At 40.2% G+C, this 18,555-nt stretch overlaps 1 protein-coding gene and 1 pseudogene across 2 annotated transcripts in view; one reads left to right on the forward strand and one right to left on the reverse strand.

The window, feature by feature from the left end:
- Positions 1-2,886, reverse strand: part of LOC148717892 (2-Hydroxyacid oxidase 1-like) — a 10,534-nt gene extending 7,648 nt beyond the window's left edge. For both annotated transcript variants that reach the window (XM_088742175.1, XM_088742174.1), the window contains exons 1-4: positions 2,606-2,886; positions 2,348-2,499; positions 1,148-1,659; positions 636-797 (exon numbers count right to left, since the gene is read on the reverse strand). In XM_088742175.1, coding sequence (XP_088598301.1) covers positions 636-797; positions 1,148-1,659; positions 2,348-2,499; positions 2,606-2,748 — 969 coding nt within the window. In that variant the 5' untranslated portion in view covers positions 2,749-2,886. The remainder of the gene's footprint in view (positions 1-635; positions 798-1,147; positions 1,660-2,347; positions 2,500-2,605) is intronic.
- Positions 2,887-7,077: 4,191 nt separating this feature from the next.
- LOC148717893 (uncharacterized) lies at positions 7,078-11,380 on the forward strand (annotated as a pseudogene).
- Positions 11,381-18,555: the final 7,175 nt, after the last annotated feature.

Raw genomic sequence — 18,555 nt, forward strand, 5'->3', positions numbered from 1 at the left:
AGTTGAATTTCAAGGACTGGTTTGCAATAAACAAATGGTAAACACCACAGCGTACACTATTGAGTTATGGATGCACGCGGGAGGTTGCTAAGCACGAAAGAAGCATAAGTGTCGCTCGAGGCGATAGCCGAGAGCGACTCTAGCTTCTTGAGTGCTTAGCAAACCTCCCCAAGTGCATCCATAACTCAATAGTGTACGCTGTGGTGTTTACCATTTGTTTTATAACATAACATTGATACATTGTAGCTAAAGAGTTCCCTTTTATTTAACAAATCTTACGTGACCAGAAAAAACAAGCGCGCGCGGAAAAATAGTCTTTGCATTTGCTCACGTCAGCAGCGTACACCCATGGGCAAATGGGGGACGCTAGATTGACCAATCAGAGCGCGCGCTTTACTTTGGTTATGTTATAATTAAATTTGAACGCATTGATAAAAAGGTAATTCATATTCGGTTGTTCTCATTTGCATAAGCTGAGCGTAAAATTTTATTCTAGAACATCATGAACAGTTGAAGCAGAACTTTACAAAAGTGTTGCTTACAGCCTGGCCACTGCTTATACGCATTGGCAAGTCACGAAACATGAAAAATTTCCGGCCTATGATTTCAGAGATCTCCAAACTATTTCTTTCTACCTGATACGCCAGCCCCCAGAGAACAGGCCTCCCAACAAACACCGCGCGAGCACCCAAAGCAAGGGCCTTTAAAACATCAGTGCCCAGTCTCACACCACCGTCCAGATACACTTCGACTCCACTTCCCCGCACGGCCTCCACTATCTCAGATAAAACTTCAATCTATACAAAACCAAAAAGAAACGATATTTTCACTCCTCAGTCGCACTGATATCCCAATTTTTCGGCATCTTGGAGCCGTAGCTCTAAATTAATGCTAGGCGGGAAGGGGCATGTCTTCTTTACGTTACAATTATGGTGACAAGGTGGCCAAAGTAATAAAATCGACTTTTTTTCCAGGTCTGGTGTGTTCTCTTATGAATTTATTTTGTTTCGATTTATTTTGCTCTCTGAGTGGAGCATTTGAACAGTTCAGTGACTACCAGTGATTGCCAGACTTTATCTCATTACTGCTCTACTAATTACACTTTTAACTAAAAGTAATGAAGAAACATTAAGGCATATGAGCTTACGGTTGCTGGAACACCATCTAAATTCCTCGCTCCGTGATTTGATACAAGAATTCCTTGTACCCCATGCTGCACTGCGAGACGAGCATCTTCTGCGGTCAAGATTCCTTTCGCAACTATTGGAAGTGATGTAATGGAACGCAACCAATCCAATATTTCCCACCTCACACTTCCGTCGTTCTGGCTCTCCAGATAAGCACTTAGGTCATCATTAGACTTAAATCCACTCTTTTCGTGCAAATGCAAGAAATTAGCAAACTTTAAATGCGGGGGAAGAGAAAAATTTGCCCTGCTTTTATGCCTTGCATAATCTGAAACTGGAATATCGACTGTTAATAGAACAGCCTTGAAGCCAGCTTTCTCAGCTCTTTTTAATAGCGCCTCCATCAAAGTACGATCTTTGTAAAACTGCATTTGTATGAACTTGATGGCGTTGGGAGACACCTGTGCGACTTCCTCGATACTGTATGTGGAGTATAAGCTTAACCCCATTGCTGCACCAACAGAACCAACAGCTGAAACACAAACAGACCAATTAAATTATTTTGTCACATGAGCGCTAGAATAGTTAGCATGTTCCAGCTGTAAAACAAGGCGCGAAAATAAACGGCGCGATAGAAATGAATGCCTGAGACAGGCTACAGAATACTTTCAGGCATGCGTGAGTTTTTGAAAGCGTGACTTGTTGCTTGTACACCTCGCTTCAAATTTCGCATTGTATTAGCCCTAGGGAACCTACAGGCGGACGTTTGCCTCGCCTTCCGTGCGAGGCATTATTTTCGCTGCTCTCTTGAGCCAGTGTTCGTTCCCTGCCCCCTCCCCCCTCTCTAGAGATTGGAGGAGGTACGTGTATCACAACACCAACAGAACGGGGTGTCCAAATTACGATCATTCAATCGAAAGCTTGTTGGAAAGAATACCTAAAGGCGACTGAGGAGGGGAGAGAGAGGGAGGGAAACAAAGCAGGCAAAGCGGCCCGACAAACCAAGCAAAATCACATGGAAATTTCTCTGCTAACCCCCCTGCGAAACTATTTTTGTAGTTTGCCACTTGCCCTTTGCCCGAAACGTCACCTCTCTACCGTTATCGCATTGATGTGCTTGTACATGTTGGTCCTTACACGAAATAGGAAATAGCGATGTAAACAAACCACTCAACATTTGCTACACCATGATTATGACAAAATGCAAGCGCAAGTTTTACCTCTGCTTGTGGCCAATTCGCCATCCGAATGCACCATCCCATGGTAAGAAGTGGGTGACACACATATCGGCATGTTTAGTGTGTGACCCAGTACCGTGACAGAGATGTCTTGATTGGAGACGTCTCGCAGCATTCTTGGACGAAGTTTAAGCCTGTGGTAGAACATAAATAAAAGATAAACGTGTAATTATTCAAACATTACTGACGCTTTGATGTGCAGCATACTCGAAGAAACAACATACTAGCTCGTGCGGCTACCTATTAAAAGCCTGTCGGTTTTCGTGGAGAGAAATCTCGTCGCCGGCTCCAGTCGAAATGTAATTGAAGGCTTTCTTGTTCAGATGTCTGGCGGCATATCTCTCAAGATCTGCCATTGTCATGGGTTCACTGAAGTCGACCATCTTTCGGACGGATTTTAAGCTTTTAGTCAAATTTGTGCTATTCTTCGAGACTAAATAGGGGTTAACGTGGTAGAACTATCTTATCTAGGACATATCGTAACCTCATATAGCAAGCCTCATTATGGATTATGATATGTATGGGATGTCTTGTAGGATCGCATCAAATGTCGCGTCAAAGAAACATTGACCAGAAGGAGGTCACGGCTTTGGGTATTGCGTTACGAAAACAATTTACATGAATTAGAAACGTTAGAATTGGACCTTGAACTTGACGAAAAATGGTGGTAAACTTCGATTTTACGATTTCTGCGAATTATGGTGACGTTACAGTAACTGGTCAGAGTTCATCAACTTTACGCTGCTGAACGCTTCGATGTGCTCACCGGGTGAGTTCGATGGAATTATCGGCTTTTTGCATGGATTTCTGTAGGAAAATATCCCCGACTTCTCCTGTTTTGAGAGGTATGATCCTTTTTATGGATTTCTAATACTAAAACTACGTCTAGCGGTACAGGGGAGTCATTTTGTTAGGAGTTGTGTGCAGTTTGCTGACTTAATTAAGCTGATTGTCATTACATGATCCGGTTCACTGGCCATGAAAAGCTTACAAGAATGAAAGATTAAGCCGTAATCTTTATTAGGAAGCCCTGCATGAGTTATAGTAATTGATTTCCCTAGAGGGAGACTGAGATAACATTTTCTGAAAAAAATTTGAGTTCAATTCCGCACTTAAATGTGGCGGTCGGTGATAGCGCGGCGGATGTGAATAAATCAGAGGATTGTTTTGACTGTGATAAATCCCTGATGCGGAGGGACTTACACATGTAAACTTAACTTCCCTGACAAAAGACTTCTGATTTGACTGGAGTTGTAAAAGTTGTAACAGAAGTCAGCTACACTGAGGTAAATGATATTTTCAAGAACTGATTTACTTTCTCGCTTTCGTTTGACAGAAGATTTGAGGCTGACTGAAAGTAGTGTCCAAAGTTCAGACGGAATGAGACACGCGGATATTTAGTTCATGAGTGATCGAGAGAGTGGTGAAAATACGGCTGATTACGCTAAAAATAACACTTACAGCAAACTTTTCCCACAAGCTAAGACCAGTTCATCCTCTTACTCAAAGAAGTGATTAACATGTTACCTTTCCCTGTAATGTCTTGACATTATCTAGCAAACAGGTAATAAGAACACTCCGACTTGACAGGCAGAAGTTGTTCTCTTGATCTAACACCAAATTCTTGTAACTAATTTAAAGGTAAACGTGTAGCAGCTAGAAGGGAGAATAAACAATCAGATCTTGGGAGTTTGAGGGTGAACTCGTTGGTTGTACTTCATTGAAGTTGATAGACAAGTGCTGTATTATTTTCTTGGGTAAAGAGTAGATTGTGACAGTTAAATAGTAAACTTTTGTCACAGCAATTGTCTTATCCAGGCTTGGATGGTTTTAATTTTGCAGATTTTTTTAGATTTTTCGTTATTGGTAGGTTGATTTCTCTTTTGCATTTGTTTTAATATTTTTATTTACATTGAAATTTTGATATCAAATACAAAAAAACAAAAACGGTCGTGTTCATAGGGACTTTTTTATCTTAGGTGAGGAAAACAAAGATACTAGATTAAACGGAAAGCAAGCTTGTTACTGCAAGCTTGCAACTGTTTGTTACATTTTCGAAGGCAAGGAAGAACTAAAGCCATATAGAATTCTTATCATTCATATGATCGCTCAGTGTTCATGCTCTCTACTGAATTCAAATTTTCTTTCAGTTGTCTGAAGGAGAGGAGACAAGATAAAACTCGCTGGAATTGCCGATGCGAGTTTTAACAGGAGCGTCTTCTGTGTGCACGGATCCTACAACGAAAATGTGGTTCAGGTTCATTCCCCTCCCTCTCTACCCTCCCGAAAAGAAGTATCAATCGTTGATTGTCGCTGAGAGTCAAGCTAGATCCTCTCGCTGATTTCATTTGCTTGTTACCATATTTCAGTCACTGGATTAACGCCTTCTAAGATGAGACCAGTGATGTTTTTATTTTAGAGCAAATTACCCATCATCCACTCCTTTCGTTTCTCCTACCGATTAAAGAAGCTGGTATTTTTGTCTCCCATCATGCAAATCACACCTGCAAGAAAATGAAAAGTTCATGAACACAATGGGTCAATTTTCACGCACAGATAACTTACCATTTTTAAAACAGGAGCTTCAGTTATAACATGATCAGCAAATCCAATCTTCCAAAGGGACTGCGGAACGAGTCGAAGCCTGACGTTAGATGTAAAACAGATTCAAATGTCTCATTTTTTGAATGCGCAAATCCATCTTAAGTATAAAAGTGTTACGCGCCAAACCGAAATACAGTCACTTAGTTTTGCTGGTATCTTTTTATTCGATGATGCAAATCACACCCGCTAGAAAATGAAAAATTCATGAAGACAATGAGGCGCTTATCACGCATAGATAGCTTACCTTTTGAAGATAGAAACTTCGCTCAGTTGTATTGTGATCGATCTTGCGATGCAAATCCAACCATTCCAAAGCGAGAAACAGTGAAGCATTACTTTCCCTATGAGTTTTTTTTTTTATGTTGACCTGTTCAAATCGATCATTAGTTATAAAATTGTAACATACAAAACCGAAATACCATGCAGTTATTGACTGAGTGGGAGGGTCAGACGGGAAAATATTGGCTCGAGATCATGACGCATGACGTATGGACCGAGCGTGGCGTCCGGCCCAACCGAACTCAATGAATAAGCATTTTATCATTTGCCATTGATAGTAGAAAACTAAGACTTACGACGAGATTGATGGGTACACGAGCGCGAAAAAAGAATTTGCATTAAACCTTTTCTTCTATTTTTTCGATTAGCATAGGAAATGGGGGGGGGGGGGGGGGGGGAGAGGGGTGAAGGGAATAACCTGAAACACAAGTGGCCTGGATTCCAAAACACTGTGACAGCGGAAGTTTCGGAAGGCTTCGAAAAGTCCTGACTGCAAATCATTATTTTCGGTTGTTTCATTTTGAAAGCATCAGCTATATAGTCAACATCTTGGCAAGTGCGATCGATAATCTTTTATAGTCATTTGGTTTTGGTCAGCAATAGTTATTAAGTAACTCTAGAGAGGTAAGACTTTCATGGCAAGGCCTAGTATCTCCTTTTTCGATCTTTGTGCTTACGCTTGTTATGTCTGCTGTGAAAGAATCGCAACCACACGAGTGAAATACATTTGTTCTACAGAGACTTTTTAAATCTTTGTGGCTTTATACCCCATAATTTATCGTCATTAGCTAAGATTATTGAGTATCGCTCACTTTGAGAGACTGATGATCAAAAAAGCTAAAATTAGACCTGTTTATGATGTGGACTGTCCCTCGCTGATATCATGGGAAATCCGTGCTGCTTTATTTATCCAGTGGCTATAATCCGCATCAGTTATAAACTTGACCTTATTTTATTAGGGTGCAACGAACGAATCAAAGATCTCGGTCGATGCGAATTGAATTTTCGTTCTCTTCTTGTACTCAAGCATTTCATAGCCGAGAAATCTTTAGATGTTAGCAGTTCTACGGTACAGACTTTTCCAAAGGGCGTAATGTGTTTCTTTGTCTGTTAGAGCGCCTGAATCTCGCACAAGAAAATAAGTCGCTCTGTGGCACTGCACTGACGCTCACGAAGAGAGATGTTTTAATTCATTTTTTCTTTCAGAAACTGAAACTTATTGGATACTTGGGATACAACATCATTGATTTCCCGAGATTATGAACCACTTTGATGAAGGGTTAGCGCTCGAAAAGATCAGCCTTAAGATGGCCAATTTACATTATCAACTAAGTTGATCGGCAAAACCAAATAATTTGTAATGCCCCCCACCGATGCATGCAGGGCCACAGTTTTTATAGAAATTTACCACTTTGACTAATATTATTTATAGTAAAGGGCGCGACCCCCAACACCTGACCATTACTCAACTTATGAGCACCGTCATGCTTTTTCTTTTTTGTATCACGTGCTAAGATGAAAGAACGCATCACGAGCTAAGATGAAAGAACGAAAAAGCTAGATCAATAATCGCTTGGATAACAGTTCAATTTCAAGGCGTAACAGTGACACAGTCCGTTTTCAAACAATCTGGGGTCAAGGTTATTTTACAAGTTTCACTGAATGTGATCCGTTGATTTCTCCAGTTTTACCAATCCTAGTCCGTTTTCCATTAATTTCTCATTTTAAGTCGATATTGCGAATTGGAACTCTTTCAGCTCGGCACTGAAAATAATCGACCCAGCCCTTTTTTTTTCCAAGTTCACAATAGCTTCGTGTTCATAGTGACTCATAGTGAATCCAGATTATCTGGACATTGTTTAACTTGTGTCACTAAAAATGTTTCCCAAATTAGGATCAAATAACAGGAAAGGATGGATATGGAAAACCTAGCGGTAGAAGCCATGATAACTTCCGTGAGCATAGCCATCCCTGTTGCCGTGTTCCTGCTAAACTCAGATCGTGTTCAGAAGGCCATTGAGATATTCAGCGAATGCTTGATTTTGTTAAATAACACCAACCAGAACAGCAAAGACCACTTTATTTCACTTTACAGCACCGTCTATAAACTTCTCTTTTGCGCTAATCTTCGTATCTCTGACTACATGAATGCAGAAAGATACGGCAGGAAACTACTTGTCCTATACAACGAGTCTGGTGCCTTAGTAGAAGAAGGAGATATTAGCATGGCTCTAGCAGTGATAGTTGAGAGTCAAAACAGGTTTACAGAAGCCAAACAACTTTACAAAAAAGCAGTAATTATAAAGAGACAAACTGGTGAAAAAATCGGAGAAGCAAACGCCTTGGAAAGATTCGGAATTATCTTCTATAAACTTGGCGAAAACGAAAGAGCTAAAAAGCATATTGAGATGGCCCTTGCGATAAGAACCAAAATTGGCGACAAAAAAGGAAAAGCATTCTGTTACGGTTACCTGGGAGCGATGCTTCAGTCACTCGGGGAATACAATAAGGCTATCGAGTATCTCGAAAAAGCGCTTGCCATCACAACAGAAATTGGAGACAGAAAAGGTGAGGCATCAAGTTACGGAAACCTAGGTACTGTGTTTCAGTCGCTCGGGAAATACGACAAGGCTAAAGAGTATAGCGAAAAAGTGCTTGCTATCACGACTGAAATTGGCGACAGAAGAGGAGAAGCATCAAGTTACGGAAACCTAGGTACTGTGTTTCAGTCGATAGGTAAATACGACAAGGCTATCGAGTATCGCGAAAAAGCGCTTGCCATCACTACTGAAATTGGCGACAGAAAAGGAGAGGCAGCCCACTACGGAAACCTAGGTACTGTGTTTCAGTCGCTCGGGAAATACGAGAAGGCTAAAGAGTATACCGAAAAAGCGCTTGCCATCACGACTGAAATTGGCGACAGAAAAGGTGAGGCATCAAGTTACGGAAACCTAGGTACTGTTTTTCAGTCGATTGGGAAATACGACAAGGCTATCGAGTATCACGAAAAAGCGCTTGCCATCAGAACTGAAATTGGCGACAGAAAAGGTGAGGCATCAAGTTACGGAAACCTAGGTACTGTGTTTCAGTCGCTGGGGAAATACGACAAGGCTAAAGAGTATCTCGAAAAAGCACTTGCCATCACAAATGAAATTGGCGACAGAAAAGGTGAGGCATCAAGTTACGGAAACCTAGGTATTGTGTTCCAGTCGCTCGGGAAATACGACAAGGTTAAAGAGTATGTCGAAAAAGCGCTTGTCATCACAACTGAAATTGGCAACAGAAAAGATGAGGCATCAAGTTACGGAAACCTAGGTACTGTGTTTCAGTCGCTCGGGAAACACGACAAGGCGGAAGAGTATTACGAAAAAGCGCTTGCTATCACAACTGAAATTGGCGACAGAAAAGGAGAGGCAACCAATTACAGAAACCTAGGTACTGTGTTTCAGTTGCTTGGAAAATACGATAAGGCGGGAGAGTATTACGAAAAAGCGGTTCTTATCAGTACTGAAATTGGCGACAGAAAAGGACAGGCAGGCGACTACGGAAACCTAGGTACTGTGCTTCAGTCGCTCGGAAAATACGACAAGGCTAAAGAGCATCTCGAAAAAGCACTTGCCATCACAACTGAAATTGGCGACAGAGAAGGTGAGGCATCAAGTTACGGAAACCTAGGTACTGTGTTTCAGTCACTCGGGAAATACGACAAGGCTAAAGAATATAGCGAAAGAGCGCTTGCCATCAGAACTAAAATTGGCGAAAGAGAAGGTGAGGCATCAAGTTACGGAAACCTAGGTACTGTGTTTCAGTCGCTCGGGAAATATGACAAGGCTAAAGAGTATCACGAAAAAGCGCTTGCCATCACTACTGAAATTGGCGACAGAAAAGGAGAGGCATCAAGTTACGGAAACCAAGGTACTGTGTTTCAGTCGATTGGGAAATACGACAAGGCTATCGAGTATCACGAAAAAGCGCTTGCCATCAGAACTAAAATTGGCGACAGAGAAGGTGAGGCAGCAAGTTACGGAGAAGTAGGTATTTTGTCTCAGTTGCTTGGAAAATACGACAAGGCTAAAGAGCATCTCGAAAAAGGACTTGCCATCAAAACTGAAATTTGCGACAGAGAAGGTGAGGCAGCAAGTTACGGAAACCTAGGTACTCTGTTTCAGTCGCTCGGGCAATACGACAAGGCTAAAGAGTATTACGAAAAAGCGCTTGTCATCAGAACTGAAATTGGCGACAGGAAAGGAGAGGCTGCCGACTACGGAAACCTAGGTACTGTGTTTCATTCGCTCGGGAAATACGACATGGCTAAAGAGTATTACGAAAAAGCGCTTGTCATCAAAACTGAAATTGGCGACAAAAAAGGAGAGGCAGCAGCTTACGGAAACATAGGTACTGTGTTTCAGTCGCTCGGGCAATACGACAAGGCTAAAGAGTATATCGAGAAAGCGCTTGTTATCGGAACTGAAATTGGTGATAAGGAAGGGGAGGCAGCAGATCTTACAAACCTTGCAACAATGTATAGAATTCTCGGAGATTATGAAGGTTCGGAAGTATGCTTGGAGAAAGCATTATCCATATCCAGAAGTACCGGAGATAGAAAAAAAGAGTTCCATATTTTGAAAGATTACGCCGTTTTGTATTTATTTAAAAAAAAAAATCAAAGACTCCCTTTCATGTCTTCATCTATGTATTGAAAAGTATGAGGAGATGAGGTATTTCTTGGGCGGCACTGATGAGTTCAAAACATCATTTCTGGAAGACTCAGGAATTTTTCCCTACAAGCTGCCAAGTACTTTGCTTTGTGTCACCGGAAATGTTCGTGATGCTCTTTATGTTGAGGAGTTAAGTCGAGCGAGAGGCTTATCGAACTTGATTGCAGAGAAGTACTCGGTTGAAACACACATCTCTGCTAATCCACAATCTTGGTTTGGCATTGAAAATATTTTGAGAGGGGAAAAGAACTGTACTTGTCTTTACATTTCTTATTTTCACAATGACGTGCATTTGTGGATCTTGAAAACAAGTGGAGCCATTCATTTTAAACGAAGATCACAAGAAGAGAATCTCGTTCAGGCTGGGTTGTCCAGAGACTTTCCCTTGAGTCAATTTTTGGCTGATAACTTCCGGAGTCTTGGTATTTTGCCTCCTGAAGACTGTGAAGATCGGTCTTTAAATATGATTGAGTCGCAACCTCGTACCGCCGAGAAAAAAAGCTTAGCAAGGGTGCGACTGGTGGAGGAGGGCGAGGAAGTTAGTTCAAGTCTATCGTTGTGGTACAAAATCTTTATTGCCCCAGTTTATAATTTGCTTGAGGAGCTTGAAGTTATTATTGTTCCGCACAGTACTTTGTACAAAGTTCCCTTTGCCGCCCTGAGTGAAAAAGAGGGGGCCAAATACCTCTCGGAGACGCATAGGATCCGTGTCATTCCTTCTTTGACGACACTCAAGATCACTCAAGACAGTCCAGAGGACTATCACAGCAACACTGGTGCCTTGATAATAGGCAATCCCAAGGTTGATTGGCTGCCGCCATTGCCAGGTGCTAGAAAGGGAGCGGAGATGGTCGGAAGACTGGTGGGCGTTCCGCCCCTGGTAGAAGATCAAGCAACGAAGCAGGCAGTACTTGAAAGGATACGTTCAGTCAGCCTGATACATTTTGCTGCCCATGGCAACGCCGAAAGAGGAGAAATTGCTCTCGCTCCCATTCCTCTTTTCAACAGTCGAGATGTTATTCCACCAAAGGAGGCTTACATGTTAACGATGGCTGATGTCTCACGAGTGAAAGTCAGAGCTAAACTGGTGGTACTTAGCTGCTGTCACAGTGGAAGTGGAAAGATAAGAGCTGAGGGAGTCATAGGAATTGCCCGTGCTTTCTTAGGATCTGGTGCTCGCTCGGTGTTAGTTGCACTTTGGGCCATTCCAGACTCAGCTACAGAGCAGCTGATGAGACAATTCTACGAACATCTCGCTGAAGGAGAAAGTGCCAGTGAGTCTCTTCATCAGGCCATGAAGTGGATGAGAAATAACGGCTTTACCAAAGTGTCTGAGTGGGCTTCGTTTACGCTGATTGGAGATGATGTGAGGCTCGATTTATACAAACAGAGGTAAGATTCACTCAAAAGGTAATAGAAGGTGGCTATAGCTTACCAGTCGCTTATGATTAGAGCCAACCATCTGTGACCTTGAATATAAAGGCTAGTTTGATATTTACTTGGTTTTGGAGAGTAACAATTGACGCTCTCTGTTTGGAGTTAAATATAGATTCTTGAAAGTGCCTCATCATCAATCAGATATACACGTAAGCGGAAACCATTCGTTTTCCTATTGCGCCTGTTATGATTGTATTTTGTTTTACAATTTGTTCTTATTTTCATTCGTTGCAGGAAAAAAGACCTTGACTGTTAAATGACGACTGATGACTATAACGAAACAGAGCTAAGAGACCTGTGGATGGATGAATTAAATAGAATAAGTAGAGAACAGACTCTAGATATTTCCTCACCTTCTTGTTCAAGTGAAAGGAAATTTTTGATGTTTTATTACTGTGTATTCGGCATCTTGAAATATTTTTCCAGAGATAAATTAGCATATTTTGCGTTTTCTTTCCCAATGTTCCTCCGAAAAAAGTATTGCTTAGGCACTCGGGCAATGTTTTATTCTCCACAAAACTTACGATTTCAAATGATGTTCTGGTTCATTAGTCTCGTCTGTTAAATTTCTCAAAACGAAAACGAGGCCGTCTCCAGAAGTGTCACTGTGATTTATTTAGCAATTTTCAAGTGGTGAAAGAAAAATGTGTTTACAGCGCCATCAACGTGACAACTCAATTTAACAACTCAAATCTACCGGCATACCCGAGCAGCCTGGGAGTCACACAAAGCGTGAGAAAAAAAAAATTACATTGTACCATGTGCACGGAGCATTGTTGACATGATGCCCTTTTGTACAGTACAATCATTACAATTTTTAAATTGAAATGATGTAAAAGTGTTAAACGAGTGACCTAAGTCTGGAAAGATATTTTCCAAAGCCATTTCCTAGGATTGGTCAACAAAACCTTTTAAGTATGGTATTTTAGGACTGATTTGGATGTAGCATCTTTCTTTACAGAAACCCTATTTTGGTCACCTTCTTGAAATATCGAGAAAAGAGAATCCATGGACCTCAAAATAGGACCAGGACAAATGTCTATTGTATGATTTTTATGAAGTGGAAAAAGTTATGGCGGCATTATTTTGACTCTTGTTCAATGAGTCACTTGTAGATTGCAATTAAGGAGATGATGTCTGTTCGCATGCTCATATTAACAATTACCTTTAATGTTTGCCTTTTTAATTTTTGCTGTTATGGCCATCAGCGCTTTCTTCTTGTTTCCACGTATTTTCTGATCATTCCGCGGAAAATACACACACTGCCCTTTTGTGGATTTAGCCAATGTAACTTTCTTAGAGGAAAGTAGTTAAGCAACTGTTTCTGTAACCACCCCAACGAGTAAAAATAAATGGTAGCTTGAGATACATCTTAAAATATCTCTTGAACGTTTGACTCCGGTAATCAGCTAGCAGAGTAAAGCAGTAGCGGCAAGGAAACGGGATAAGGGATACATCTGGCGGGACTCGGTACCCTAGATAAAGGGTCTACATGCTGTTCACTGACGCTTTCCGAGCTGAAACTAGAAGTGAAGGGCATGATCGCGATAAGTTTCCTCTCTATCTATGTTACTTGATACTCATTTTCCAACGCCAAATTTGTGATAAAAAAGCGAGGGTTTCTAGTATTCTGGGATCATTTCTTATTCCAGTATCAACCGTTTTCATATGAGAATGACCATACCCTACTATGCGAGCCAAGCAAATTTTCCATCGCGAAAATTATCTAAAGGATTATGATTTTATAAGGTTATGAAATCATGCTGAATAATCCAAACATGATAACTGAACTATAAGTATCGGTGCTTGATAGATCAAGTACCTCATTATTATGAACGTTAACAGCTGACTGACCAAGACTAATACCCGTGTAGAGGAGCAGAAAGTGTATCTTTCCGTACGGCCTTTAGAGTGGGAGGATCACAGGGCGGTCACAGCTCCCACTTTCCGTGCCACGTTCTCCGGCCTCCAGCGCTTTAGTGGCCTTTTACCTTCCCCCTCCCGCCCTTCATTGAACTACTCCCATCTTTCGGTTAATAAAAAAGATCGGAAACCTTGGTTTCACTTGCAAGGTGCGGCAAAACCCACCATTCTTGAACTTTTTCGGGCCTTACAAATTTCTTGAAAGGGAGGGAGGGTTAGTAATTTTATTTAGACAAATATTATTGCAGGCTAGTTTACATTAACCTGGTTATTACAATTTGACCATTGCTTCTGACATCGATATATCACTATAGAGACCGTCTCAGTCTGCTGTGATATATAATAGCTATTGCATTTTTCTAAAATGTATTGACATTCATAGAAAAATCCAGAATTTACCGGCATCATGCCATTTAGAAATAAAATTAAAGATCCAAACGTAACGTTTATAATTTGGTACTCCTGTCTAATTTGGCCTTGCTTCTATCAATTTAACTAATATTTCATATCGATCGTGTTTAATTTTCACTTTGAGTCGGAAGTAGCTGTATTCGTGAGCTATAGAGAAGCTGGCTTCAACGAGGGATTCATATCATTATATGGGAATTACAGTTGAACCGTTTGCATTTTTGACCGTTCAGTCTAAATGCTGGTAAAGCATTATTGCACGTCATTGTTCAGCTGGTTATCACGTTTTTAAACTATTCGGATTTCTTCAAGAAGTTGAATTCTTCTATAAACCTCTGCAGTATGGTTTAAAGAAGACTCTAGCAGTATTATTCAGCTATGTGATTGGATGATTTTAACAAAAGACATTTGCAGAAACGAGCTCTTCTATGGACTGATTCTTCGTTGCAACACCGTAAAATACTAAGGCTGATCAACATAGCCTTGGGCGACATTTGACCTGACTCGCTTTGTTCTCTGGAGAAGTTTGACTGCTGACGATGTGTACAATGTTGCGTTGGCACGGTAAAATCGACGCGTTTTGACACTGCATTCGCTTGCTAATCGCGAAAGTGATCATAAAGCGGTGAAAACTACTGAGAAATAAACGAATGACAATTGAAAAATAAACATAAATGATAACTAAAAGGAAAACTTGAGACGAAAATTCACTAACATTCTATAACACTAACATGCCACACTATCATAACAGCCGCTTAAAAAAACAATTAATCAAACTACAAAAACGCGTGCGAGAAACCTTGTTTTTTTCTTCATTTGACTAAGTGTGGTACTTCGTAAGTGGACACGAGGTGTCCAAAAGAAAGAAGCAACAACAAAAGTTTGCCACATACTAGTATTTGACTAGACATTTCTCAATGATAATACTTTGCCTATAATAAACGCTTTCTATAAAGACACCAAAAATCTGGGCATTTGTCGATCTTAGCAAAATAAGTCGTCCAGTAGACAAGTTTAGACCGAACTGAGAGACAGAACCTAAAATCTTACAGAGTCCGGTTGAAATCTTGGTTTCTCTGCTATCCAGTGCGCGAGACTAACTTGTTAAGTCCCAAATTACCAGGACTGTCACGTAAGTCACGCTCGAACGTTTTATAAATTCAATGTTTCATCATAATTAAGGAATCTGTCAGAAGGATGAGAAGAGAACGATTTAACAGGATATTCGATACCCTTCCCGAGAGAAGTATCAATTATTGATTATTTTGATAATTATTAAAATATTAATAATATAATATTAAAACTATTAAAATAGGGGATAAGTTTCTGAAGAAATTGTGGTGCTGCGTCGGTGAGGGTAAAAAGAAAATTCGGTTTTATCAATTAAGTTGAAATTGTGAATTGGCCACCGTAAAGACTTGAAAAGCTCACGTTTCGAGCGTTAGCCCTTCGTCAGAGTAAATGGAGGAATTGTGGGTTGTGTGTGTGTTTATATGCAGAAAGTGGAGCTACGCTATTGATGGGAACATTAAAACAGGGGTCAAGCTAGATCCTCTCTCTTTTTTCATCTGCTTGTTACCATGTTAAACACGAAAAACGTTTCCTATTGCTTTTATGGCCAATTCTCCCCAATAACACAACAAATTCCATGGAAAGAAAATGTTGTTTATTTGCTTCGTGATTGGTATCGAGTTTCTTAATACACGCTCTGACAACGCATAAACCAATCAAAATTTGCGTTATAAAAATCGAAGTTTAAGTTGAAATTTGTGGCAAGCGACAGCAATGTGTAAAAGTATTTAAAATATACGATTGCTAAAAGTAAGAACTCCAAGAGGAGTGGTTGATCGCTTTTGAAAGTGACAAGGTGAATCGTTTATCGTGCCTTGTGAGGTTTCGCTGGTTAGTAAGGTAAGGTAAACTTTATTTGATAAGTAGGTTGAGATTGTTTGGCAGCCGAAGAGCTGATGTGGACCTACTATACACAATCAAAATTTGACAAACACAAAAGATATTAACAAAAGAATAAAAGCTATGCACAGGGAGAAAACAATATATATACATGCAAAAAAACTGAGATTTACAAGGGCCTAATTGAAATAATATAACACAACAAAATAAAATGCTTAAAAGTATATAAAATCATCTTTTTTGCGGTGATCAGCGTCGTTTCCTTGGTAAAAGAATACTCCGTAATGTCCCTGGTGTGTTTCTTTAATATCTGCTTATAGGAATTAAAATTTTCAGGCACTTTAACTAGTCTATTTAAAAAGTTCCAGATTACAGGGCTTCTGTACTGTAAAGTGTTTCCTCCAGTATCAGATTTAAACCTGATGATATTAAATTGATTAGGAAAGCGAGTTGACCTAGAAGTTGTCTTTTTAGAGAAAAGTTCTCGAACAGATTGACACGAAGTTTCAAAATACACTTTACTGCGAATCTACTGCGAGGATCGTGCATCATACGTAAAATACACTTTGTGCCTTAACGTGAGAACGGACTTTTTGTAAAAGTAAGAGAAGGGTAGCCAATTCGATTTACTGAGACAGATATCATCAGCCAGCGACGGTTGAAAGTTGTTTATAACGCGGAAAGCTCTTGCGTGGATAGAGTTCAGAGAATGCATTGCAGGGGGTGAGCAGTTTCCCCATACTGAAATACTACATGTTACGCTGGGAATAATAGATTTGAAATAAATTTCCTCAAGTGATTGTTTAGCAAGAATTTTCATTCTCTTTAGTGCTCCAACTTTTTGTGTGAAATGCTTCTTCACTGAATCAATGTGCACAGATTATGAAAGTCTATTGTCGATTTTAATTCCTAGGCAAGTGGCAGAGTCAACCAGTTTAATTAAGCCTGTCCCAAAGTAAAGGGGAGAAAGAGGACCAACAAAGGCAGATTTTATTAGAATCATTGCCTCAGTTTTGATTGGATGGATGGTTAGTCGATTTTTTACACTCCACATGAGGACTTCCTTCATTGTTACATTTAGAGATGATATTACTTGGTCGACATTTTGGCCAATACAGTAGACTGTGGTGTCATCGGCATACATATAAAGATCCCCTGAATCAGTGTGGTCGGGGAGATCATTAACATATATAGTGTATGACCTAGGACCGAGAAGCGAGCCTTGAGGGACCCCACAGTGCCCAAGGTTAGTGGTAGACCTGTAGTTGTTTACCTCAGTAAATTTTCGTCTATTAGATAAATAGCTCATAAGCCATTCATGGATATTCCTGATATACCAATGGCATGTAACTTATATACTTAAATAATATGTCATGGGGAACAGTGTCAAAAGATGTTTGGAAGTCAATAAAGACCGCACCCACTGTCCAACCATTGTCAATTGCCATCTTCTTCTTAGTCATTGAAATGAGCATTCCTTCAGTTGAGAGTCCTTTCGTAAATCCCCATTGTTTACAGCTTTTTGTGCCACAGCTGTTCAGATGATTGTCAATTAGGTTGCAAATCTGACTTTCAAAGAGTTTGCTGGGAATACTAAGTAGTGAGATTGGTCTATAATTAGAAACATCTGCTTGACTTCCCTTTTTATGAATTGCATGAACTTTGGCTAACTTCCAGGGGTCAGGAAAAACTGGACGAAGCCATACTGTAATAAAATACCATTGACAAGCCGTCTAAAGCAGATGATCCCACAACACCTAAACTACGAAACGAAATACAACCAGGTCCGGATGCTTTGTTAGGTTTAAGATTCTTAAGATCACTCTTGAGCTTATTAATGTTAACCTCCAAGTCCTGTATAGAAGGGGTGACTCTGTACACGAACTGACACTTTTCATCGGTTTCAGGGAATTTTTCAGCTAGCTCCTTTCCAATATTTATGAAATAAGAGTTGATAAGATCAGCTTTCTCATTATCATTGGATACTTCGTTGTTGTTTGTGTCTCTGAGGAGGCCAATGTGTTTACTCTTAGATTTACCAGTGGCTTCGTTTACAGTTTTCCAAAATGATTTAGAATCGTTAGTCTCTTCAAATTTATTCATCTAATATTGAGCTTCAGCACTACGCAGCATCTTAGTCACTTTATTTGTAGCAGCTTTGTAATCAGCCCAAGTTTTCTGTGTTGAAGAGGTTCCATCACAGCCTTTCAAAAGTTTATATCTCTTATTCATCTCTTTCCGGATCTCCCCATTCATCCAGGGCAGCGAGCACTTTCTAACTTTGGCTTTGCGTAAAGTGACATGACCCTTAACTATGTCATTATACATACAATCCCAGGCCCAAGTAATATCATCTATGTCGTCAAAGGTAGAGCAACTCCACCACGGAGCACTTTCCAGGTCACTAGGATTTTTTATCATATTTTTAAAATTTTGAATATATTTCACAATAGGCTTTGGATTTCTGGTCTTTAACTTGTAAACAACATAGATGAACTTATGGTCAGCAATGCAGTAATTAATCACATCAGAACTTGAAACCTTGGAGATGTTATTGGTCAGAATTAGGTCTATCAAAGTGTTAGAATGTTCCGAAGTTCTTGTAGGTGCCTTAATAATGTTGCGAAAGTTGAAGGATTGAAAGATACGTTTCAATTTATTACCATTACAAGTACGAGAGAGCATGTCAGAGTTAAAGTCACCGGCGATAACAACGTTTCTGCATGTCATCCAAACTTTATCCAAGACTCGATGGAATTTATCAAAGAATAATGAAGCATCAGGGGTCCGTAAACACAGCCGATGAGTGACCTTTGTGAGTGGGATAGCAGATCAATCTAGATGGTTTCAGTGTCTTCGTCCTCGTATTTGGATAAACGAGTGCAATCTAGAATAGTTTTAAACACGAAG

Source organism: Stylophora pistillata, chromosome 13 (assembly GCF_964205215.1).
Source record: "Stylophora pistillata chromosome 13, jaStyPist1.2, whole genome shotgun sequence".
Classification (NCBI taxonomy): Eukaryota; Metazoa; Cnidaria; class Anthozoa; order Scleractinia; family Pocilloporidae; genus Stylophora; species Stylophora pistillata.